The 25,633-nt window shown below is 50.2% G+C and overlaps 1 protein-coding gene across 11 annotated transcripts in view; it reads left to right on the plus strand.

Annotated features, from left to right (window-relative positions):
• Positions 1-25,633, plus strand: part of TEAD1 (TEA domain transcription factor 1) — a 253,414-nt gene that overhangs the window by 186,584 nt on the left and 41,197 nt on the right. For 7 of the 11 annotated variants that reach the window (XM_032853505.1, XM_032853506.1, XM_032853499.1 and 4 more), the window contains 5 exons: positions 12,649-12,660; positions 13,486-13,620; positions 14,781-14,827; positions 15,580-15,641; positions 16,777-16,901. In XM_032853505.1, coding sequence (XP_032709396.1) covers positions 12,649-12,660; positions 13,486-13,620; positions 14,781-14,827; positions 15,580-15,641; positions 16,777-16,901 — 381 coding nt within the window. The remainder of the gene's footprint in view (positions 1-12,648; positions 12,661-13,485; positions 13,621-14,780; positions 14,828-15,579; positions 15,642-16,776; positions 16,902-25,633) is intronic. The other 4 variants (XM_032853507.1, XM_032853500.1, XM_032853503.1 and 1 more) reach the window with 1 other exon arrangement.

Here is a 25,633-nt window from a genome sequence, read left to right on the forward strand (position 1 = left end):
ATGAAATTACTTTAAAAGAATAGTTAGAAGTTATTTTACGCTCTTAATGTATTTTAAAGAATACTTATGAAAGACACGTCTTTTTCATGTAATTTTTCATGTGTTCTTTCAACACAGGATTTTCTGCCAGATTTCTTCCATATTGCTCAATACTGTTTTTTAAGTGTAAGGCTCTGTTACTTAAAAAAAAAAATAAATTGAGGTGAGGCCTTAAAAAAAAGATCTTAGAGATGGGAAAGCTCTTAATGAAATCCATGTTTGCAATTCCATTTATACGTGAATTTAATTGTTCTTTACGTGTGTCTGATTTTCCAGTCTCTGAAAATATATTTTGCCGGAATAAACAGAGGCAATGAGAGTTTTTAAATGCAAGTTCTCCTTATTTTCTCCCCTTCCAAGATTTACAGTAAAACATAAATGACTTTTTTTTTCCCATAATGCCCTATTTTAGAAATATGGAGGGATTATAGTTTGCACAGAAGTGCTTTACTTTCTAATAAAAATGAGTTTGTAGCCCATATCATTTCCTTTCCCACTTACCTTTCTCGTGGTGGTTCTGTTCTGATTTTCCCCATACATTAATTAAATTTGTTTTTGTACTAAACCTAAAGAACAAAGTGTGATTTCACAGCACCGAACGGTCGACAGTGGGATCCTTCCCAAAGTCCTCCCCAATTTTTTTTTTCTTTTATGCAAACAAGGCTGGCTGTGGAACAGCACTAGTGACCAGGAAGGAGCATTTGGTGGCCCTCTGCAGTGGGCAGCATGCTCGCTCGCTCGCACGTGTGGCTGATGGTGGCTGGCTTTTAGCTGCACTGGCTGAGCAGTTAGTTGGAAGACTAAGATAACCTCATAGATCCTGCTTTTTAACCAAGGGTGCCGTCCTCTCTATGTGGATGCAACTACCCCAGTGTTTGCTCAAGTTCTGACTCTGTTTCTGGTTTCTCTGCGCTAACGAATTAATGATGTACAAAAGAAGTTGACAGACATCGATTTTGTGTTCCCATCTGCAATGTTATGAATTGCTCTATTTCTCTACCATCCGCGTGGTTCCTGCTGCCCCTACCCCTAACCCCCCGCCCCGGGCCCACTGCCCTGGACCAGAAGCCCTGTACATGACAAACAAAGCTCTCCTGTCCAGAAGGGAATCCCCATGGGATGCGGGAAGGGCACTTTTTCTCATTTGGGAACCTGAAGAGTCTTCCTCGGTGGAAACAGTTTACCGTTACTTTATACATTCGTGTACCCCCAAACACACGGCTATATCTATGTTCTTCCAAAATAAGAGAAGGTGACTCTCCCCTTCCTTTCAGCCCTGGCCCAGTCTGCTTGGGGGCAGACCCAAGGAGGAGGCAGAAACAGGGGTGGTCGGGTGGCAACCAGCTCTGCCTTTCAGCTCTGAGCGCCACCTGCATCTTCTTGCATTTACTTGCCTTCCTCCCTGCCACATTATTCTTGGAAGAAGGGAGGCCTTTGTTCTTCCCGTCAGCTAATACTAGTTGAGCGTTCTGGGCATGGCGTTCATCATGGTGGGCATTGAACAGTCAACCCCCTATTCACAGAGCTGGCCGTGGAAATGGGAATTGGAAGTACAGGGCACTGTGGGATGGTAAGTGTTAGCAGACAGAGCCAAGAACAAACGTGGAGGGAATCCTAGGGACGTGCCGCGTGGTGATGGGAATGCAAAGACAGGAGTCAAGTGTGCTGAGGGTCTCTTGGACGGTCTCTCCACTGAGCTCGCTGCCAAGGCAGTTCCATTATTGAGAGTTTAAGGAGTAACACTGAGGAAACCAGGGCTCCAGGAGTTTAATTGATGTGCCCGGAGCTCCCCAAGCCTAGCACACATCACTGTCAGGATTTGAACTCAGATCTTTCTGAATCATAAGCCACTGCTCTCTCAGGCGGGGCTGTGTCCAGTGGAGGTGGGAGACGGTTTTTAAGCAGAAGGCCTTGTGCCTGCACAGCCCTGTGTCACCCCTCGTGTCCCTTGGAGCTGGGCATGTAGCTCTTGCTACTGACCTTTTCCTCGGTGCCCACCTTTTAGAAGCAAGGTGAATTTTTAACTTAGAGCCCTTGGTCCAGGTGTGGGCTTCGTGTGTGCCTGACCCTGTGGCAGTCACCCGTAACTCAGGGCAGTGAGGTCCTAGCCACAGAGCTGCTGTGTCACCAATCAGAGGACGTTAGGACAGTCCAGGAGCATGGGACCAGCTGTCGCCTGTGTGCAGAGAGGGTGCCGCCTTCACTGCCCATGGGTGTTTGATGTTAGAGACACCTTCCCTAACCTTCCTGACCAGCTGTACCCGGGAGGTGGTCTTGTAGGAGAGGTTGATGGCGCACATTTCTCTGTGCTCCCTCATTCAGCTCTGGAGTCTAACAGCGCATCTGTGGGAGGCAGGGCTGAGTCTCCCGGTTGAGTTCGTTGTGGGGTCAGGCTGATAGCCATGTCATCCTGGCCTCCCACACGAACTAACGAGATAAAGTTGCCACAGAAGGTGGAAGTCATCCCAGCAGGCGATGAGAGTAGCTTCTGGGTGGGCGGTGGAGGGGGGCAGGAAGTATCGAGATTTAACAGAGATGTGGTTTGCCTGAGAAGATGTGGCAAGGCCTCCTGGAGGGAAGGTGGCCGCTGACTGGCCACTTCAGGACCTGTCCCTGCCTGCCAGCCTCAGCCTGCCACTGGTCACTTGACCGTATGCTTCCAAGTCAAGGATTTCTATTCTCTGGTGGTGGATGGAGGCCTGTAGCCCTCCTTTGAAAAATGAAGCCAAGCTTCATCTCTTGGTCCTCCTTTGGAGTTGGAAAAAGGTGGTTTGCTCAGAGCTAGGACTGCTGCCAAGTGTGGCCTCCACATGAGCCCAAATGCCTAGGAACCCCCCCTGCCCCGTCCATTCCCGGGGAAGGGTGTGCTAGAGTCCTTGAGGCTAGTCACTTTCCAGCCTTTTTTAAGCCACAAACTCATACTTCAGACTGAAATCTTAGTCAAAACATTTAATATATAAATGAGTAAACACTATTCTTTTTTTTTTTTTTTTTAAGATTTATTTATTTGATAGAGCAGGAGCTGGAAGGCCTGAGGGAGAGAGAGAGGAAATCAGAAGTGAACTCCAAGTAGAATTTGGAGCCTGGCACAGGGCTTGATCTCACAACCCTGAGATAGGACCTGAGCCGAAACCAAGAGTCAGACACCTAACAGACTGTGCTACCCAGGCACCCCCAAATGAGTAAATGCTGTTTTGATTGAAGCTCATGCTCTTTTATCTTTAGCAATGGCCTCTTTGGCTGTTCCACTGAATAAGGTTTGAAAACCACCCTGCTTGAGGCAAAGGGACAAGGAGGTGACTTCCTCTCAGCTGTTCCTGCAGCCTCTACAGGACAGCGTGTGCCCTGCAGCAAGCTCTACCATATTCCTCTGAAGAAAACACACTCACGGAGAGAGTGGTCATTCCCGTGTCACAGTCCAGCCCTTGAAAATCTATTTAAAATAAGTTGCAAAGGTCAGCTTTAGGCTTCTGCTAATTGCAGAAGCGGTTCTCAGAGTGCTTGTTTGTGAGCCAGATTTGCCCCCAAATGTGTGGGCTTTAATTTTAACTTTTTTTAAAAAAGATTTTATTTATTTATTTGAGATAGAGCGCAGAGGGAGAGGGAGAAACAGACCCCCTATTGAGCAGAGAGCCCGACGTGGGACTTGATCCCAGGACTGTGGGATCATAACTGAGCTGAAGGCAGATGCTTAACCGACTGTACCACCCAGGCGCCCCTAATTTTAATTTTTATAACAAACTTTGTTTTGGGGGGAAGTTTAAGATTTCCACAAAGATTCAAGCTTTATAAAGCACAAAAATGATTAATTCACTCCAGCAAACTTCTCGAGAATCCAGTGTGTTCTAGACCCTTGAGCAGATATTGGGCTTAGAGAGTCAAATATGCAGAGTGTCTGTTCTTGAGGACCACTAAGCTTTTCTGTTGCTTTTGGCCACATTTGGGAGAAATACGAGGCTTCCAGTAGATTGTCCCACAGCTGGGGGACTGCAGTGGAAAAGAGTGGGTGATTCTGAGTGTGGGAGAAGTAAGGGAAGCCTCATTGGAGGGGGTGCCATAACTGGGCATTCAGGAAGACAGTTCCCCCGAGATATGGGGGTGTTTGGGGAATCACCAAGAACACCATTACTTGGAGGCATGGGATGGGAACGAGACTGGAGGAACTTAACAGGAAGGTCCTGGGTCATCTATGGGAGGGTGAGAGTCACCTCCCGGCCTTGGGGGGCGTGTAGGAAGCACTCAGACTTAAGCTTTGGAAAGCTCTCTCCCACTGTTTTCAGAGGGATGGCCAAGAGGGAGGCAGAGCTGGAGGCAGGGAGCCTAATTCAGGGGGTGGTGTCGTCTGAGAGAGCAGTGAGGGCCTAGACAGGGCAGCCACACGCCCCCCCCACCCCCCGCCTTCCCGGGGCCCAGCTCAGTGGCTCACATTAGCGCTTCCCCCCTCCACGGCTGGTTCCCACACCAGTGCGCTGGGGCTGCTGTGAACTTTTCCTTCCTCAGTGTTTTTGAAGAATAGATTATGTTTCAAACTCCTGTCCTTACTGAGTCTGAAACGTGTACTGAGTCTGAAAAGTGTACACCAAAACTTTTCAGTAGCAGCATGCAACTAGGTTTTCGAAGGTCGGGTGTTCTTAAAGTCATAGCCATTCACTATCAAAATTACATCAAAATGAACTCTGAATTTGGGTTGCTACATTTTAAATACAACGAAGTTAAAAAGTGCAGAGAAGTGCTATATTTATGTTCATACCAAGCAGAAATGATCATGTTCATTAGGACATTTTTCCTTTAATAAATTTTTTTCAGTGGAATGAATCAAATGGCAAACCATTATTCTTACTTTTCCTAATTTCCTCTCCCCAACTCCCTTCCCCAGCTAGTCTCAATCTCCCTCTTCTCCCCACTCCCCACCAACAGTATCTTTCCTTACCACTTATTTCCCTAAGAAAATAAATCCAGCGAAAACTGTTTTCTCCTTTTGCGCTGTCCTGAAATGAATCTAGGTTTTTAATTCATCATTTACTCTGAGTTTGTGCTAAAGCCATTGCTACCAACATGAGACTTTCTCTACGATGTATAGCAGCCTAAGCCAAGATAGACTTGACCAACAACTTGGGCTGACCTTGGACACAAACTATAACCATAAGGGAGGGACGCCAGGGGCAAGCAGATGGAGGGAACAGTGAAGTGGTCGAGGCCTGGTGCAAAGAGATGAAGAACTAGGAGCAGAGAAACTGGGACAGTAGAATAGGGAGAAGGGGTGAAGGGGTCCCCAGAGTGCAGTTGAGATTCAAGAGCCTTCTAAGATGGGATAAGGAAATGCAAGGCATTTGTGGCCAGCAGGCTAGAAATTTGGACATTAAACATAGATTTTGCAGGTTTTTTGCTTTAATCTTCCTGACCAAAGTGCCTTAAGAGACACATGAGGGTGCTAACTGCTGGTCGGAAATAAAGCTTAGCTTTGAGGGCATCCTGTCTTGATGTTGGGCGTGCCATGTTGTGGCCCCTACTCCGACAGAATCCTTGTGGCCCACTGCTCTGCAGGCACGAGGTCAGTCTTCGGTGACTCGGGGCTTCGTAACTAGGCCCGGTTCTGGTTCTAAGGTAGAAGATGCAGCTGTGCGGCTACAGGGTGCCGGTCACCTCTGGGTCTGTGCAACGGGCGTTTAGGAATTCCAGGGATGCATACTTCCCTGCTTTGGCCCCTGTGTCACCAGCTATGTCTGCAGTGGTGTACCCCGTAGCAGTTTCGCTTCCCCTTGTCTCTCCCCTCGCTGCCATCTCCGGCCCAGCAGTCCAAGAAGACAGTGTGTGGTATGGTCTGAACACTGGGCTGCAACTCTAGAAATTATTCCTGCCTTTGAATGATTTCACTCACCGTTAATGGACCAAGAGGCCATTAGCTCTTCTTACCTATTTTTTTTAAGCACTGGGGATTTAATATCCCAGCCCCTAGAACGAATGCAGATGTGTTGTCCACACAGGAAGCAGTCTTTCTGTGCTACGCAGAGCTCCTACTTTGAGTTTCCCTCTCTGAGTGTCTATCTCTTTTTGTTCAGTTGCCTTGTGAGTGGTTCTGTCCCTGCCCAGAGGCCTCCCTTTCCTCACAGCAGCAGCAGAAGGGTGCCCTGCAGGCCGCCGCCACGCTGTGGACCGCCATCCTCCTGAGAGGATGGACTAGACCACTTGTGTGGAGTGCGTTTTGGGGAGTATATAGGTCCAGATGGGACCCCGAGAAAAGGAGGTCTTCATTCTGCCCTAATCTCAGCGGGAATACATCTCGGGCAGCAGACGTGTTTGTGTCAAGCTCTGGGCTCGCGCTGAGAAAAAGCCCGCACTTGCTGACATTGCGTCATGCCAGGAGAGGCCTGAGATGGTCCGCTTGTGTCCAGTCGTTGGTGACTAATTTACGAGCTACATGTGCTCTCCGGGGCTGTTTTCCTCATTCTCACCCTGCTGGCCTTTTGTGATTTGATTTCTGAACAAGCCATTCTTTCCAGTCTGCCATTCCTTCCAATAAGCAGAGAGCTTAAAGTTCAGACTGCTGATTTAATTCTCCCAAAGAGTTCAGGAACTTTGCTGGGGCATTGCCACCATCCACACTGCCCCTTCCCAGTGGTATCACCACTGGTTCCAGCCAGGAATGGGCCCGTCCACATGGGAGACATGCTTTGCTTCATCCACGGGTGCCCCCCACAGCCTCCTGAGCCCCTCTGTTCCTTCAGGCATTGGCTGTCCATGGTCACTGGGCCCAAGAAGCCTGAGACGACCCCCTCCTTGGGCTTCGCACCAGCACCAGACGCTGGGCCTGGCTGTGGCATTCGGGAAATGACGTGCTGCCTCTCCTGGCGTCTGCTGACCTTCACGGGGTTCTTTTGCATTCGTGGCATGCACCCTCTCTCCCCAGCGATATTTTCCCTACCTTGTTTCTAATTTAAGTGAGTTAAAGCTGAGACTAGAGACCGGTAATTTCTCGTGCTTGGGTGTGATGGAATTAGAACCGCTCACCAGGGGTGTGGTGATGCAGGGCTCCCGGTGTAAACTGGAGGACTGAATGCGTTTCCCTTTCTGTATGAACTGAGCCAGAACTTGGTTTGCTTTTTCAGGGCAACAGGAACAGCCCCATTCTCTCCTTGTGTTCCTTCCTAGAGACATCCCATTGTTAGCAGGCCTCCAGTGTAGACAGTACCTGAGAGGAACATGGTGCTGAAAGTTTATGGAATGGGGACCGGGGCTCCTAAGGCTTTCTGGTGACTTGGGCCCTGTTAGACTCCCAAGTTCCCTGAATGGCAAGGCTGCGGGCACCCTGTGGAGTGCTTAACACAGTTCCCAAAGCAGGCCTGAAGGTGGGTGTTCTTGTCCTCATTTTAGAAATGTGGAGGCCAATGCTTAGAACGGCCAGGTGACTCACCCAAGGTCACAAGTCTGAATTTGATCCCACGGCCAGCTGGCACCAAAGCCCGAACTCTCAGCATAGTGGCATGCTGTCTCCCCAAAGAATGCTGGTCAAGGATGGGGGCTCATTTCCCTGACTTAGGGTGCTTCCACGTTGTCTCCCTCAGCGGAGCCCCCTCTTCATGCATGTTTGCATTAAACAGGGCAAATGAGCGGTGGGAGCTGATACTCAGTCTGGAGGCAAACTTGAGCCTGCTGTAGGCGTGGGTTCCTCTGGCTTCTCGGGAGATTGACTTCTTGCCCCTTGCTGTTGCCTCCCAGGGGAAAAGGGCCTGTGATCAGAAGGGTGTTCCCCGCTCCCGACCCCTAGCACCCAGACCTAGTAGCTGACCTGAGTGCCAGGCTTCCTGGGAGAGTCCTCAGGCACACCTACAAATCACCTGGGTCCTCATCTATAATCTTTTTAACAATGCTGAGCCCCACATCGGAATTAAAGGAAACACTGTTGACAATTATAAAATACTAAATATAGCTTAGTACATTTAAAAATGAACAATGGTAAAAGCCTTGAAAATTTTTTCTTTGATGTGAATGGAGTCTTTGGCATTTGGAAATACAATAAGATGAATTAATTGCTACTCATTACATGGGAAGTCAGGAGAAGTGTGAATGTGCCTTCCCTTCTTGGCAATAGCCGTTGCCTGACCGGAATAGCCCCCTTTTGTATTTACTCCTGCTTTCTCTAATAATAAGCAAATGAGAGATCATGGCTAGAAAAATTCAAGTGCCCTCCATCTTTTCTCCCAAACCATCACAGAGTTTTGTGATGTCTGTCTGCTCAGGGACCAGCGCTAATAATTGCAGAGGTCATGTGAACCCCCACAGCGCAAGACAAGAAACAGCATCTGCGAGATGACTTTCTAGAAGAGTGTTCTTTGTTCTGTCTGTTTTTGAAAAAAGTGATTTTGCAAGCAAATTGCTATCTTTCCTCTCTTGTGTTATATATTTGCAGTGCTGGGAAAAGTATATTTGGGGAAAAGCATGTAAGGGCTATGCAGAGTTTTTGAATCCCTGGTCTTTTTAAAATGTTACGGATTCCTCCTCATGTGTTGGTGGGCTTCTCTGTGAATGAAGTGGGCTGGAGTCCTTACATTTTAAAGTGATGCTTCCTGAGCAAGGTCTTCAGAGTAGGTTGATTTTGTAAGCTGTTTATTAACTGTGTAACAGCTATCATATGGCACGCACAAGCTCATAACCCTTTTCATAGCATCTTTAAAATTGGTTGATGATTAGTGCCGGAAGATGACGAGGTAGTTGGTTCCTAGAGATAACTGAACACTGAGGAGGCAGAGGGACGTGGGAGTAAGACTCTCGTCCCTTCTGGAGGCTGATCCGTGAAACGTCCTGGAGTTGGAGCTGCACACTGCTCTAGCCATGTGCGTTTCTGATGCGGCTGCCTTCCTGTCACATGTCATGTAGATACTTCCCAAACATGAGGCACACTGAAACCGTAACAAGGAGGCAGTCTGCGGAGCCCGGAAGCAGAGCAGCCGCCATGCTCTGCTTCGTGACATGTGAAAGGCTGTTTTCTAAGAGACTATAACCGTTTGAAAGGCTTCAGGCTGAGGAGTTTATGCATACAGCCTGCTGGACCCCGTGTGGCTGAGGTGGTGAGGCCATTGACGGCATGGCATGCCAGAAATTGGACAGGGAAGAAAGGCGAGCGGGCCCTGAGACCTGTGTCCCCGTTACGGTGCTTTATCTGCTCTGATTCTCCGCTCAGACAGGCCATTTGTTCTCAGCAACCCCCCCATGTTTCCTGTTCCGTAAATACTTTTCCACACTTCAGGTCATGGGCTTGACTTAGGGTTCCTTAGGAAAAAGGAGATTTGCCTTTTCTTTCCCCACTCACCAAACAGTCAGCTTTTTGTGGCCTCATTCTTTGTCATCTGAGGGACGGAGGGACTTCAGATCAGTAACAAGGACTCTGTGTGAGTTGTCCAGGCTTTTTGCTGGGACACAGCGTTTTTGTGGGTGCGTGCTTGTGTAGAGACACACACACCCTGAGAGTATTTCTAAGAGTATATCTAAGAGTAACTCAGTATTGACTTCAGAACAGTTTTCCAAGATAAGACGGTGTGCTCAGCCTTTGTAAACTCATCTGCATTTCAGGAATGTTGGTTTAAAGACCTTGTAGGATAAAATTATCCTGGTGTACAAATGTAGCCTAGATTTTTTAACTCACCACAGTAGCATCAGTTATTTGGGTAGATTAACAACCCCTTCCCTTACCCCCCTTGATTCTGGGGTGAGTGGTGAGGATGGTGTGGCATGTCTCAAAGTCTTAGACCAGGTGACGCAGAGAAGCAATTTTCTCGGGTCTGACACTTAGAGTTACAATTTCTTCAAAGCCAGGCATGTATCTCTGGCTGAAAATGACAAATTAGAGGCCCTTCCATTGAAGTCTCTCAGCTCGGCATCCTTCCGTTCTCCCATTTCAGATTAAGTGGGTCTACCGCCGGTTCTGACCTGCAGATATCAGTGGCAGGCCTTACTATCTGCAGCGTTGCTTTAGATTTTAAACAAACAAAAAAAAATTTAATCCTTTTAATTTTCAAATATGTATTTTGGATAAAGGGGGAGATGTTATTAAGGGAGATGGTAGAGAGATTCCACTTCAAAAGGTAGGAAATCACGGGTATAGACATTTTAGTCCATTTGCAGAAAATTACCTATTCTCAGCTAGGTCAAGTGCAGAAAGAACGTCTACCTACTTGAGATAAAATTTCCTCTCCCCACTTGGCTTTCTCTCTGTTAGGGTAGACAGCCAAGAGCTGCCCAAATTTTAACATCTTGCTGTCTTTTCACCAGTACTTCCTGGCTATGTGTATTAAGCTGTATTTGCTTATAAATGGAACATACACTTCGTAACAGCTTTTACGTTCAGAGCCAGAAGAGCTTTAGGGCAATAAAAAGGGCAACTCTTCATTTCATAGATGAAGAAGATTAGAGGGTTCAGTGACTAGCCCAAGGTAAGACAACCCATAACGTCAGGGTGAGGCAGGTGTGAAGCCGCGTCTCCGGACTCCCCTTGACGGGAGTGGAGCAAGTTGGGGAGATGGGAACAGTTGATTTGCTCTCCTGCTTTGGAGCATTTGTTTCATTCAGGTACCTCCTGGAATGCTAGGGCTTAAGAGTCCAACCTTACTTTATTTAGCAAAAGGAAATGGCCCTGTCCTGAAGCTATGTAACCTAAAGAGCAAAAGCTGGGGACTTTTCTCCTTTCCTCATTGACTGATTTCTTGTTAAAAAAAAAAAAAGGGGGGGGGTCAAACTTTCATGAGCATCTTCGAGAACTTTTCCATCAGCCCAGCCTAGGGGAACATCGCCAGCACCTGATAGAATAAAAGCAGGCTGTGGAGATCTGAGGGACTCATTTCCATTTGGACCCCAACTTCCTGTTCTCGAGTCCCTCCCCCCCAAGGGTGCTGAGGCACACACTGTGTTTGGGGGCGCTGAGTCACCCCCGCCATCAGCGTTTCACAAACACGGGGACCTGTGACAGACTTCTGGAATAGAGCCAAGCCCTCAGCTCTCTTCCTAGTTAGTCCTCAACTTGCATCTGCCAGACCAGCAAGAGGTCTGGGCTCCCACTATCCCCGCTCCCCTAGCCTATCCTGAAGCTATAGGGCATGTTCCTTGTGGTAGACCGTTCCTTGTGGTAGACCGTGTTTAGACCTGGGACAGCATGTTAGCTCAGAAGTCATTGTGAGGGCATTTATAACCTCTCATTCAGGGTTAGGTGGGTTGGGGGCTGGAGTACAAGGTGAGGGATCCCAAAAGAACCCCTCAGGGCGTTTGTATTGATGTCCAGGCACTCCTGACTGAGCAGGGTGCTGTGTGACTGGAGCCGGGTTTTCTGTACATCAGGGCCTGGATCCCCCTCTGCGGAGATGATGGGGCAGGTGACAGGTGCGGCCACGGGATCAGTAAGGACTAGACTGACTGGCACTGAGATCGCTGTGTGTGTCAGGCTCTGTGGGGCTTCAGGACATTTGCACACCTGCTCCGTTTATTCCACTGACATCAAGATTTGTCTTTCGGGGGCATCTCAGTATCTGAAATGATTCAGCTCTTTAAAAAAAGAAGCAAAACCCCAAAACTTTAACTGAGGAAGCTAGCTGTAGGTAGAGTTTTCAGATGAGCAAGCCGGGGGTCTGCTCAGGGAGTGCCGTCTGACTCGAGGCAGCAAAGCCCCACACCATTGCCTGGAGCCACTCTGTTGGGGACAGGGGATCCTGCAGGCTGGGCCCTCACCCTGTCCTTCTGCTGCAGCACATGCCCTTCAGGACGATCCCAGTGACCTTGGACAACTCCCAAAAGCTGTTCCATGAGGCCCATTGGTTTCTCGGTTGAGAGCCAGAGAAATGAATAAAATGTACAATTCTATGCAAGTGCTAGGCTCTTTTCCAAGGGGCCATATAAGCTTTTTGAAAACCTACACGGTGTTCCTGGCAGTTACAGCACCAAGTGGTATCTCTACCTTGGGAGCACCTAATTTGATCTTTTTTAGAAGCCCCTAGTAGTTATTTTGTAGACTGGGACTTTTCCCCCCATTTCTCCTTTTGGCCCAGCCTCTGGTAGCTCTGCATGCTTTTGAGTCACCTTTGGGTGAATCTGTACACACTGAAGCCAGCTCTCGACTGTGTCTTAGCCTGAACTTTCCCTTGACCTTCACGCGCTGGCTGACTCTGAGTGGCAGCTCTGGCGGCCGCTCTCTTTGCATTGGTGCCACCATTTTGTTCCTGTTCCAATGGAGTCTGGGTCTGGTAGAGATTGTATCAACCCTTCTGGGAGCAGCCAGGCTCCTTGACATGTTTCCCAAGCGCGAAACTCTCCCTGCACCATCGGGATTGGTCACACTCCGGGGGGGACTGACCGTTTCTCCCTCTACATTAAAGGAAGCCGCAGAGCCAGCTTGAAGGGGGTGGGGGTAGTTTTCGCAATGGGTGGACTGGTTGGCAATTGCCTTTCTAGATGGTTATCTGGGTCATACATTCCTGCTAAAACGTGAAGAATACCCATAGTCCTGTGCATTCTGTTGTACCCCATATCGTGTGTTTGTGTAAATATGTATATTTTTTAAGTGAAAAAGAAAAATACCCCTGCCTTTGTCCGCAATTCTTTTAACAAACTGTTTATTGTTGTATCCAGGTAACAAGCATGGTAAGTATTTTCACCACATCGAGTATTCTGTATTTTAGCTGTGCTTGGCAGACTTTTTGGCTAGCTTTGTGTTACCAGCCTTGGCTTTTCTGAAAAAGACCCATTCAGGAAGGGAGAAGCCATTCGCCCGGTAGCGTGCCCTATGTCCTCGGCTCTGGAGAGAACCTGTGTAGCCTTAGACCCATGGTGGGTGGGGGTACCTGAGAAAGCATGCACCTCCCCCCCCCGCCAGCATGCTGCTTGGTCCCGTCACGGCCCCTCACCCGACCTGCCGCTTCTGAGCCTCCCCACCAGGTGTCTACCAGGGCTCCCAGGCCTCGCATGCCTCCAGCAGCTCCTGGGAGTGTGGACCCGTGACAGCACTCAAGGTGGTGCCTGCCCGCACCCTGTGGACGGTCCTACCCCAGATCCATCACCACCCCCTCCCGTCTCCCTCTTTCCATCTGTATGCTTCAATGCAGAGCTTCCCCTGCAACCCCCCCTTCCCTTGAGTGTGTTAAGTCATTGGAGAAATCTCCCTTTGGAAGCTGGAAAAATAAATACGTTGACCACTCTTCTCAGAGGCTTCCCATTCTGTTGAAAAAATGGATTAAAACATTTTTTTAAAAAAAACCTTGCCGCTGGGTAGTCTCCTTACAGGTTCAGAGTTCCGGTAGGTTGAGTGTGTTTTAGCCTTCTGGCTGTGTTTATTTATCCGTGCATGTTTGCTTCTCCGGCCTCTTCTGTGGCTGTGTATTTAGTCCATGTGCTCGTGGCTGTGCCTGTTGAAGCTACCCAGTAGCCACGTGTTACGTATTAAGTCTGTGTGTCACTGTCACCTTCAAGGATCAGACGGCCAAGGATAAGGCCCTGCAGCACATGGCCGCCATGTCCTCGGCACAGATCGTCTCGGCCACTGCCATTCACAACAAGCTGGGGCTGCCTGGGATTCCACGCCCCGCCTTTCCGGGGGCACCGGGGGTAAGTCACCCTACCCCCCCAGCCGGGAGGCGCGGTTAGTGGGGGTGAGTGATGGGCGGGAAGCCATCCTCCTGGCGCTTATTCTTGGGCCTGGTGTGAGGGAGGGGAGGACCACCTGTGGTCTGCTGATGCTGCCCCTTGCACTGTGGGGAGAGGAAGGGAGGGAGCTGGAGAGAGAAAGGGGGAGGGAGGGGGTGGGGAGATCAAGCTGGAGGCGGGGATCCTGGGTCCCCGCAGATATGGAATTGGGTATCACTTTGTTGGTGCCCTTCTGGGTTGTCACCTGCTCTGCCTTTTTTTTTTTTTAATGGCCCTTGCTCTCTTTTCCTGTGTCCTCAGGGTCCCTTTAAGGGAACTAACCCCTAAAGGGGCAAAGTACTGTATTGCCGTTTTCAGTTTGCACCTAGCAAGGGCTGAGAAGTTAATGTTATGATCTCATTCATCTTCTCAATAATCTTAAACGCCTCTCATTGTTCTTGCTCTTGCCATCTTGCAGATAATGAGATTAGTGAGTAACAAAGCGAGTTAGGTGGTGTGATCTTGGCTGGTGCCATCAAGACTCAAAGTGGGGGGGGGCGGCGCCTGTGACTCCCTTTGCAACTCCTTGTACACAGGCTGCCGGTCCAGCAGGGGGCAGCAGGCACCTGAAGCCTCCAGGAGGCGCACAGCAAAGGCAGTGTCCGCATTGCTTCTTGGAGCTCTCGGCCTCTGGTTCAGAGCTTGTCCTCTGCCGGCCAGGCCCTTGGTGCTGTGAGCTGTGGAGGCAGAATTGTCACACAAGGAGCATTTGCAAATGGAGGGAAGAAGAGAAGGATGGGTGGGTGGGTGCATGTGTAGAAAGCAGTCGGATGAAATAGTTGTAAGCCCCTGTCATGGGCCCAGATCTCTGCTAGCTGTCAGGCGAACAGGGGAGAGCTGCTGTCTGGTCCCTGCCCTCAGGGCAACTAGTCTGGAGGAGGAGCGCCAGGACTGCTAGGCCAAGGATGCAGGGTGCTCTCCTGTGCATGTCGATGACCACATCTGAGTCTAGAGAGGGTCACTCTGTGGCGGACAGACGATCTGAGCCCGCTGTCGTTAGCAGGGGGTGCGATCTATAGATGTCCCTAGCAGTGCTTTCCTGGGAACTCATAATCCTGATGCCTCTTGCCTTTGCCTTCCAGTTCTGGCCAGGAATGATCCAAACAGGGCAGCCAGGATCCTCACAAGAGTAAGTCCAGGGAGGGGCCTGCAGGGACAACAAGGGTCTGGTCACAGCGCAGCCTGGGGGTGCGTTTCCCCAGGGCCAGACCACCTGGGGACTTACAGGAGAAAAGACATTAAACCTGAGAATCCCACAGTCCTCTCCCATTATCCGCTGAGGCCAGGAGCAGGAGAGAGACTTGGGTTGCTCTAGGAGAGGCATAAGTGGCTCGCTGGTGCCCTAAGCATTAGTGCCCGTCCCTCTGGAAACAGGCATGGGGGCCCTGGGCCTTTGTGGCTTTGGAGGGCAGAACCTGGGGCTTCCTGAAAAGTGCCTGTCTGAGAGTGGACAGTGCAGGCACTCCTGGGGCCCAGCCCATCTGGCCTTGCGGGGGATGAGGGCAGCTAACAGACAACCTGCTGCTGCCTTGAGGGCAAGGGAAACAGGCCTCGTAAACTGGAGGCTGAAGGTCATCTAGAGATAAAAGCAGAAAGAAAGTCCTGCCTACCTGTTCTCTAAAGAACTTCAGCTGTTTAGCTAAGAGAAGGGGAGCCTGAGCATGGCCCGAACCTTGCCTGGGCATGGAGAGCCCTGATCGTGGTCGCTGCAGGGGTGAGATGAGAGGTTCAATTAGATGTCACAGCATATGGGAATCAGGCTGATGTGGGGGTGGCAGATACGGGGTGCAGGTTGGTTCCCTAGCCTTGGCCAAGGCCTGACCTGGGGAGTAGCCACTGCTATAGTCTCTTGACTTCTGACTCTCCACCCTCCACCCCTAGCGTCAAGCCCTTCGTGCAACAGGCCTACCCCATCCAGCCAGCGGTCACAGCCCCCATTCCAGGTGAGTCTCCAAGGGACTCCGCCTCGGAGGACGGTCCTGGGCAGCTGGCAGCTGGGCCCATCACTTCACTCCACAGAGGCCTGTCCCTGGTTCCAGCAGTGCCTTGGGCACCCTCTCCTCGCCCCTACCCGCCTTATGCCTGGGACTCGGAATGGTCACAGACATGTTCAGTGCCCCCAGTCACTTCCCAGGATTTTATTCAGATGGGGTTTTAAAGAAAACAGAAGCCAGCGGCGCCCACCTGGCTCAGTCCATAGCGCAGGCCACTTTGGATCTTGGGGTCGTGAGTTCAAGTCCCATACTGGGCGTAGAGTTTCCTTAAAAAGGAAAAATAGGTTTACTTAAAAAGGAGAAAAAAAAAAGATGTGGATATCTCAATTATATCTCAATTTTAAAAAAAGGAAAGAAAGAAAAGGGAAACCCGATCACTTTCACTGAGGACCCTGGGTCACCCTTGGAAGGGGAAGTTGCTGTGGTTCCTTCCTCGTCATGAACAGGCTGAATTGGACAATTCAGATCTCGAGGGCAGAGAGGGGATTAGCCACCCTTTATTCTATGAGTAGGTTTCAGTTCCCTGTTCCCTCTCTTTAACGAAGAGCTTCCAGAGAAGCCTCAGCTGGCAACCGGAATCTGGCCGGCCCACCTGCTCCCAAGGCTCCTGTGTGCACGTGGGGTCAGTCCGTTCAGCTGCTGCCTGTTACCGAGTCCCCCGATGGGACGCGGGTTCACGAGTTGCACTCTGTCTCAGTGCCACGGGGCATCCTGAGGGATAATTCTGTAGTGCTGGTTACCGCAGTCTGAAGGAAGGAGGTGGGCAGTCCCCAGAAGTTTCTTGGGGTCCTTGCAGGATTCTCTCCAGGCTCTTCAGCCCGCGCCCAGCCTGTCCCCTTGTCCGGGGTGGCGTGTGCTCCAGCCCTTAACCTGGACCCATGTTGACGTGAAGAGCCACCTAGCGTTGTGCCTCTGGGGTCCTTGGCCAGAATCCCCCCAACGGCCTGACTTCCTTCTGCCCCTAGACTCTGCTGTGGGGTGGGGGATGGGGGAGGGCTGTTTTGCAGGACCCGGCCCCAGCCCTGGCCTCGGGCCGAGGGAAGGCTCACGGGGCCTGCCTTAAAGGTACTGATTGGTCTTCCAGGGTTCGAGCCTGCATCAGCCGCAGCTCCCTCGGTCCCTGCCTGGCAGGGCCGCTCCATTGGCACAACCAAACTTCGCCTGGTGGAATTCTCAGCCTTCCTCGAACAGCAGCGAGACCCGGACTCGGTGAGTGTGCTGCGAGGTGTGCCTTGAGTCCCATTCTTGTTCCCCTTCACACTCTTGTGCCTTCCTTCTCCTTTCCCTCTCCCCTATGCCTGCCAAACAGCCTGGGTCAGAAGAGCCAGACTTTCACGTACATAAAAAGGTATTTCTGTGGACAAGTAGGTAGAATTGTGGAGCCGAGTATTTATGAGCGCTTTGGACCCCAGACTCCAGGGAATGCTGGAGCTTGAAGGGAAAGACTTGAATAGGCTCTTCTTGTGTTTAGGAAAATGGAACAGCAGGTGACAGCTCTTGAACCCTGACATGTGGCTGGCACCATGCCAAGCTATTTCTGTAAATGGCCACGTTTTACTCCCCCCAAAACTCCATAAGGTTTGGTGCTGTGGGACAGATGAGGAAACAGAGGTTCAGGAATTTCTCTGAAGTCACACAGTTACTATCTAGTAGATTGGCGATTCAAATTCACGTCTTTAAAACTCAAGCCTAAGCAGTTAGCTGTTACTCGGTACTGCGTTTGCAAGTCTGTCCTTTCTCAAGACAGTGAGTGGTTCTCTTCTTACGGAGAAGTAGCAAGCTGGTGTTCTAGTACAATACAGAAAGCAGTGCGTTACGACGCGAAGCACCAGTCCCGTTGGCACCTGGACTCTGTCATTTTTCTTCTTTGCCGTCTTCCCTGCCCCATCTAGTGCCCATCACGCCACTGTCTCTCGGTCTGGCCCATTACTTCCCATACATATGTGAGCCCCCCCTTCCTTCCCACCCAACAGTCGCCAGACCCTTTCTTCACTCCCACTCCTTGGCGTCTGTGCGTCTGACTGTCGCGTCTGTGCGTCTGACTGTCGCGTCTGTGTGTGGGTGAGCCCGAGGCAAAAAGGCAGGAAGCAGAAGTTTGTCTTCTGGATCCTCCCCAACTCCTTTCCACGTGCTCCTTCTCACCCCACCAGCCTGATCTCAGCGGCTCTCAACGCACAGAGGTCCCAGGCTCTCTGTGTGTTCCCTGCCCTGTGGTCGTGCTGTCGTCAGAAGAAGGCGTCACGGATGAGTTCACCGTCTGTTGTAAAATACCCACATACTGAACAGGCGGAGGTGACCTCTCTGGGGTCTTTGTACTATATAGCTCCGCGGACGGCCTCTGACTCAGGGGATGCCACAAGCCATCACCAGAGTGGAGACTCCATGGACATTTCTGACGTTTCTGTTGATGAATTGTGAACATCTGGGAGTTGGTAGAAAAATAGAGCGTGTTCTGAAATTCGGAGAAAAAAAAATGAAGAAAGAGATGGAAAGTAGGTCATTAGGCCCACTGAGGCAGCTTATTGGGGTAAGGGAGGGAAAGGCCAGCTGGATCTCTCTTCTCCTGTGGCCGAGTGGTTTTTTAAGAAGGGTGATGGTGATGGCATCAAATCCTTCTTGAGAGGTGCTGAGATAAAAACAAAAAAGATTACCCTCCTAATTCTTTGTTTCTTGTTCTTTCTGGAAAGCATAGGGGATACTTTGGCCGAAGACTGGATTTCAGCCCCACGATGGTTTTCACTTTGCATAACTAGTGTTGGTAGGACACCTCGATGCTTACAGAGTACGCGCTGGTTAACTATTTCATTCTGTCTTTCTAGTGCTCCATGAGTAGATTCACTTTCTATTACACTGATAAAGAAACTGAGGCCCAGATGCATTAAACAGTTTAGGATGTTTAGTGAATAAGCAGAGGGATCAGGAGCCCAAATCTATTTCATTATACTCTTTTCACTACTACAAACCACTGCCAGTTTTGAAATTCTCTCTCTCTCCAGTCTAGGTATCTCCTGTGTGACCCAGTCTCTCTCTTTGCTTTTGACCGTTTTTTAAAGAACAGAGCTCCAAGGCACTGGAAAGGAAAAGTCCCAAGGTGGTAGTTGTTTCTCTGGTTAAAAGATGATAGAATATTTTACACCAAAAAAAAAAAAAAATTGATTGATTGATTGATTAAAAAGCCTGTGGCAGCCCCCTCTTGTGCTGTCCTCTCCAGTTATGGACCTGTTAGGGCCAGGAATGCCCAGTTCCTTTTTCTGCTGTTGCATGTGTGCACTTTTCACATCTTCTCCTCTGGAACACGGGCTCCAGGAGAACGAGGGTTTAATTTTTTGGGCTTCACATTGAGAACGACTGGGTTCATTCAGCCCAATCCGTAAATGCTTAGGAACACATGCACCTGCGTGTATGGCGCTGTCCCGGGGGGAGCCCAGCACGGCACTGAGGGCACTGTGTCTGCCCATGTGCGGTGTAATGTCTGCCGGGAAGACACACACGAAGTCACTGTGAAGCATGGGGACGTCTGCAAAGGGAGTGCAGTGAGCACTGTGAGTGATTAACGGGACAGGGTGGGCTTCCTTGAGGAAGTCGCCCTTCCCCTGGAAGGTGGGGGAAGAATAAGGGAGAAGAACATTCCGGAGGGGATGACTTAGTGTAGAAAGCAGTAAGAAAGTTGGTGAATAGTTTCGTAAGGACAGGGCCCCCCCAACCCTCTTGGAACAGAGGCCTGAGAGCCTTCATGCTTCAGCCATATTTTTTAGGAGTCCGCATGATGATCGGACTGGTTTGGCTGGATGTGGCCTTCTACTGATTAATGGAAAGGTTTGGCTCTCAAGATTGAACTTGAGTACCAGCCTCCAGAGGCCCCGAAGTAAACGCAAGACCTGCTGTGAGTCAACACCTTTGGGCCTCTTGAGAACATAATTATACTTCAGCAGGGGCATGAGTTGGGGACTGAAAGAAATTGGAATTCATCCAAACAAGTAATTTTAAACATTTCCTACATGGCAGCCACTCTTCCAGGTGTTAGGGAGCTAAGCCTCATTCTCCCTGAACCCGTGTTCCAGAGGACGTGAGAGGGGCACACGCGTTACGTAAGGTGACGTTGAGTGCTTCTGTGGAGTAACGGCCCTTCCTCACCGTTTGAAAATCACTTGCTCTTTAGATTAAAAATATATAATCTCAGAAAGTAAGCATACCTTCTAATATATATGTTGATGGTTTTTGGCTTATATCATGATTTCACTTCATTTTTTAAAAATTTTATTTATTTGAGATAGAGCCCAAGCAGAGAGAAGGGGGAGAGGGAGAAGCAGGGAGCCAGATGTGGGACTCGATCCCAGGATCCTGGGATCATGACTTAGGTATCGTGATTTGATTTGATTTTTTTTAAATTTTATTTATTTGTTTATTTGAGATTGAGAAACAGCACAAGCAGAGAGGAGGGGGAGTGGAAGAAGCAGACTCCCCGCTAAGCAAGGAGCCCAATGTGGGGCTCAATCCCAGGACCCTAGGATTATGACCTGAACTGAAGGCAGACACTTAACTGATGAGCCACCCAGTTAGGTCTATTAGACCATGCTAACCAGAGGTCTGTCACTGTTGTGACATTATATTGTTACATTATAATATGCATGTCATTTTTTATGTGGCTTCTCACATTCCTGTGTTATAAACACTTATTTGGCAGAATTACACAAATGAATTTAATGTGTGCAAATGAATACACGGGGGATTGTGAATAATGGCATAGCAATTTATTTCAGTAGAAATGTAAGGGCCTAAAGGATGGCTCTTGTGGAAGGAGGAAATGGAGAGAACCTTGGGAAAAAAAGGTGATTACTCGAAAGGGGATTCATCGAAATTAATAATTCACAAAATTATTTCAAGCACAATGACAGGGTTCCAAGCAGTAGCTTCTCAGATCCCACAATGGGCGCTTTGTTTTGCAAACACAGGGTGCGGTAAGAGTGAGTGTTTAATGACGCCTCAGGACCAAGGTCACACTGAAAAACTTGGAGCTTGTGGATGGATTCTTTAGGCTGTCAGACTTTGTATGGCTTCTCAGACTTTAATGCAACAGGAGAATTTAAAGCCATCTGAAGTACATTCCACTGATACCTTTTAACAAAGTTCGATGTACAGTATTGAAAATACAGCATCAGACCTTAAGCTTGTTAATTCAATAAGGAAGCCAGCAAAGCGACAAATAATTAAAGGTCCCCAAACAATTTAAACTTTGTGTTGTGTATGTACACAAATCTTTGTGTACATACAGACACACACACATTTCCCCCTACCTCCTTCTAAGGGCTTGGGCTCTTCAGAGTCAGTGAGGTCATGGGTCATGGTGACAAACTCCGAACAAACATATTAACGGGCTGGGTGCTGTGCCAGTTTTCATTAACGATATCTTTTATCTTTATCACACTTTGGTGAGGTAGGTGATTTTTTCTTTTTGTGGTGATTTTCTTCTCATGGAAGAGGTTTGGAGCAATGGCTCGTCTAAGCTGTAAGCTAGTTCTGGGGCCCGGGCTCGAACACACACTTGTGTAGGACCTGGTTCTCCTAGTCCCTAGGCTAGGGTGGCCTCCTTGGTACCAGCCGTTCTGGAAAATCCCTCTTCAGTTTACGACGCGTGTGCCCACTGCCACCACAGAAGACTTGGCCCCGACTCCACTGTCCCTGCCGGTGCTAACGCCAGTAGACCTGCCCGATAGCAGTGGCGACAGCCGGCAGTGTGCATCATTTTCTTTCATCCCGGGACACAGCCTGCCCCCGGGGTTGCTAGTCAGCAGCCACTGAAAGTGGGATGGCGGCCCAGGTCTGCTGACTGCGCAGCCTGACAGGATGACCAGAAGGCTGCAGGATCCGCTCCTATCTGAGGAGCTTGTTTGGGAGTCTGCAAGGCGTGGAGAAGAGTCGTCTGGGGATGAGCGCCCCCTGCTGGTTTCTCATCGTGTACCAACCGGGCGGCAGCGTTTCCCCCAAATCAGTGGTTGTTTATATTGGTGGAAAACCAGCAAATCGGTCCCTCTGTTACCTCTGGCTCCACTTGAAGCTAAGAGAAAAACAGCAGAGGGTGAAGAAAGGAAGGAAGACTCTAAACAACAGAGACTATTTTGGAAGTGGTTAGTAATGCTTGAAAATACACTTTTCTACACAATTTCAGTGTTACATATCCAAGGACTTCAAGTGTTGAGTGGACGATCCCCCACCCAGGGTGGGCCATTTAAAAGCACCTTGCCAAGTGAGGCAGCGGCTCCTTTAGGCCAGTGAAAATCTGGGCTCTCTGTGTGTGCAGGGGGAGTGGTTTTCCTGATGAAGCCTAGCAGGATTCCTCCGCCCCTACCCCGGGGGTGTGTGGCAGGTGCGTCCAGCCCTCCCGCAGCCCAGCCCCGACCCACTCCATAGCTGTGGCACCCCCACCCCCCAACCCTGGCTCAGGCTTCCCAGGCACAGGGTTGCTCCTTTCATTCCTGTGGTGTTCTAGATGTCAGCACGAGCAGCACTGTGAGCAAGAAGAGTATGTGTGCCTTGCCTTAGGTTGGAGTTCCTACAGCCGGAGAAGGGAAAACTGGAACGGAGAGGGAGGGACACGGAGGTGCTTCTCTCTAGATTTTGAAACAGCAGGGTCTTGCAGAAAAGGGAGGTGCATGCTGTGGTGGGTACAGGAACAACCTGAACAGGGAAGGCACAGCAGCACTCACTCGAGGAAATACCTTTATATATTGTAGCAGTAATGACAGCCGCCAGCACTTCCTGAGCTGTGTGACAAGCACGCTATGCCAAGCACGATGACGTGGATACTGTGCTGCTCTGCAGTCTGTCAGTAGTGGAACAGAGGCTCAGAAACACGAGGGTGCGTTACCAAGAGCCATCGCCAGGAAGTGGCCGTGCCAAGGTTTGGCTCCACTCTGTTCTTAACCACCTCCCTGTACTTTTGAAGGAATAAAGAAATTCTTCAAACAGAAAGACAGCTGCCTTCCAACATATGAGCTCTCTAAGCCCGGGCTGGCTGTCACAGTGCCTTTCACCTTGGGTAGAGGGTCGGGCTGGACTTTCCCTGAGCTCCTTTTCCAGCGTCTGGGGCTGTGATTCTTCTCGGGGCTTGGGGCAAAGAAGCGAGGAGGGTTTCCACCTGGACTTTAGAACATGTCCCCCCATCGTGCTGTAGCGGCAGGCAGCATGTTTGTTCCAGTGGTTCCAGAAGACTGATCCCCTAATAGCAGTGTGAGATTTGGGGCAGAGGTGCTCAGCCTGACTCCGGTCTGTATGAGGGCTCTAATGGTCTCCGTGTGTGGCACTGACCATTAGAGTGGCATCCCTGGACCATGTTGAAGACTCCACGAGTGTATTTGTGGCCTGAACATCTTGTAGTAAGGTAGCTGAAAATTGGGCCAGAGACATGGAAGAAACCAGGCTTGAGAGGATATGCTCACTGGGTGATTTGGACCGTATTGAAATTCAGGTGGAAACCAGAATAATTTTTTTTTAATTAATGATTTGAATGTGTAATAAATTCACACAATCCAAAGTTGATAAGCATAAAAGAATGGAGAGAGACTTCCCTTCCTTCTAACCACTGTTGCTAGATTCTTGTGGGGGGTTTTTTGGTTTTGGTTTCTTTTTTTTTTTTTTTTTTTTTTTGAGTGAGAAAGAGCACAAGCAGGGGAGCAGCAGAGGCAGAGGGAGAAGCAGACTCCTCACCAAGCAGGGAACCCGATATGGGACTCGATCCTAGGACCGTGGGATCGTGGCCCCAGCTGAAGGCAGCTGCGTAATGGACTGAACCATGCAGACACCCCTCTTATGAATCTTTCCAGCGGTTTTAATACATATGTAGCAAAACATGAATCTCATTCCCCTTTTGAAAGAGAAGCTGTGGTCTGATTGTGTTTTAGGAAGCTGATAGTGGCAGCAGGTCAGAGAGTGGCTAGGGTAGGGCAGTGACCTTCCGGTCCAGGTGTTGGGTGGCAAGAACCAAACCAGGGCAGCGGCCTGGCCAGGCCCAAGGGGTACAGAAAATAGGGAGTGTCCGAGGGGAGAGGCATCAAAGGCCTTGGTCTGATTAGCTGTGGGAGGAAGAGCATAGTGGAGATGACTGTTTTGGGGACCAGAGACGGTGCTGTCATTTGAGGAGCCGTGGAGCAGAGAGTAAGCAGGATTGCCTTGTGATCATGCTCTTGCCTCTCATCGTCAAAATAAACCTGCTGAAATGGGTATTAGAAACGGGCTCAGAGAGTTTTAAGTAACTGAGCCTGGGAATCAGCTCATCGACGGCAGAGCTGGAGATTGGAAGTTTGTCTGAATCCAGCACCCGTGGTTTGAGGAGCTGGAGGGGAGGTGGCAGCAATAACCAGCGTTTCGGGAGGTCTCCCTTACTAAGCAAGTGCTTTATCGTGGATTCTCTCACAGTGTGACATGGAGGGGACCAGGCATGGAAGGATCATCCAAGAAGAAGGACGTTTCCCCAGCACCTCCCCTCTGGGGAAGGCGAGGGCGGGCCTCTGAGGGAGGACACCCTGCACTTCCGCAGACACGTCCTGCAGATCCCCTTTTTCTTTAACAGAAAGGCGGTTGGTCAGTGTGACCCCATGAATGATTTAATTTTCGTATTTTTATAGCTCCTTTCCAAGGCCTAAAGTCACAGATCAACCGAAATTCCTTTGTTAGATCACAGAACCTGGTTTTGGTTGGGAAAATGTGACCAGCGCAGCTCTCAGGAAGTCTGAAATCCATGAGGCCTGTGGCAGAATGAAGGGCAGGCAGTTTGAGTGGGGACTAGATTGGAGAAATACTGGAGTACAGTCAGCAGCAAGGTGGAAACTCCAGAGGGCCAGGGGAGCCCTTGCCAGTGTTGTGACCGGGCGGAGAAGGACAGGGTTTGGAGAAGCCTCCAAAACCAGCTGCTGTGGCCACTGGCGGCGGAGCTTTCATGCATTCCTGGGGAGATGGCTGTCTGGGCAGATCTGGTTTCTGGTCCTTTGGAAAGAGGCCCCTTCTCCACCACCACCCCCCCATTTATGGCTTGCGGGTGGATCTCATTTTGTGCCAGCACCTGTGCGGCACGTTGGGGCTCACACAGGACTGTCGTGTTTGCTCAGTCGTTGGAACTTCCTGTGGACCCGTGGAGGCCAGGTGACAGCCCCATGGTCAGATGAGGAAGCCAGGACCCAGGAAGGTTAAGCAGCTTGCCGCGGGCTGCACACCCCAGAAACAGCAGCAAACCTGGCTTCCGCTCCCTGTGTCGGTAATGAACACACCTGTGCTTAGAATGAATGGTCAGAAAGCACCTCCGGCCTTCCCAGGTCTCCAAGGAAGCCTACAGCGGAGGTCTGATGGTGGGCTGTGCCCAGCGTTTATGTGGCCCCCCCCTGCCCCGGCCCGCCGAGTTTTCGGGTAGGACACCAACTGTGCAGCATTTGGGGACTGGGGGGCTGGTGCACTGTGGTGTGGTGTGGTTTTCACCGCTCTGCCCTGTGCAGTGGCCGAGCCATCCTCGCTGCTGCTTCTCTCCCATCGGTGCGTGGTTTACTGTAGTGTCTGAGCCGCTCTGGGCACTCACCCTGCGTTTTCCTTGCCATCAGGGGGACGAGGCAATTGAAAGTATCTGGAAATCTGGGTTTTATGGACATTTCACAGAGGCCCGGCCAGGCTCCATCTGTTCTCCTTGGCAGGTTGGCACCCCCGCACGCCTGCCTTCCCACTTGCTGTCCATGCACGTGGCCCGTGGGCTCTTACAGCCGCACCCTGGTGGGGGAAGACAGCCCCTCTACGAAGGTGATGGTGGAAGTGGGAGGCAGGGCTGAGGTAGGTCCTCCTGGTATGAGATCCCGGCAGGAAGGACTGATTTTTGCTCCGTATTCTACTCTTTGCTCTCGATGCTGTTTATTTTTGAGAGGAGCACAGGGGAGGGGATGAAGCAGTGCCCGGGTGCCAAGTAG

Source organism: Lontra canadensis, unplaced genomic scaffold (genome assembly GCF_010015895.1).
Source record: "Lontra canadensis isolate GAN:19392208 unplaced genomic scaffold, GSC_riverotter_1.0 scaffold7, whole genome shotgun sequence".
Lineage (NCBI taxonomy): Eukaryota > Metazoa > Chordata > Mammalia > Carnivora > Mustelidae > Lontra > Lontra canadensis.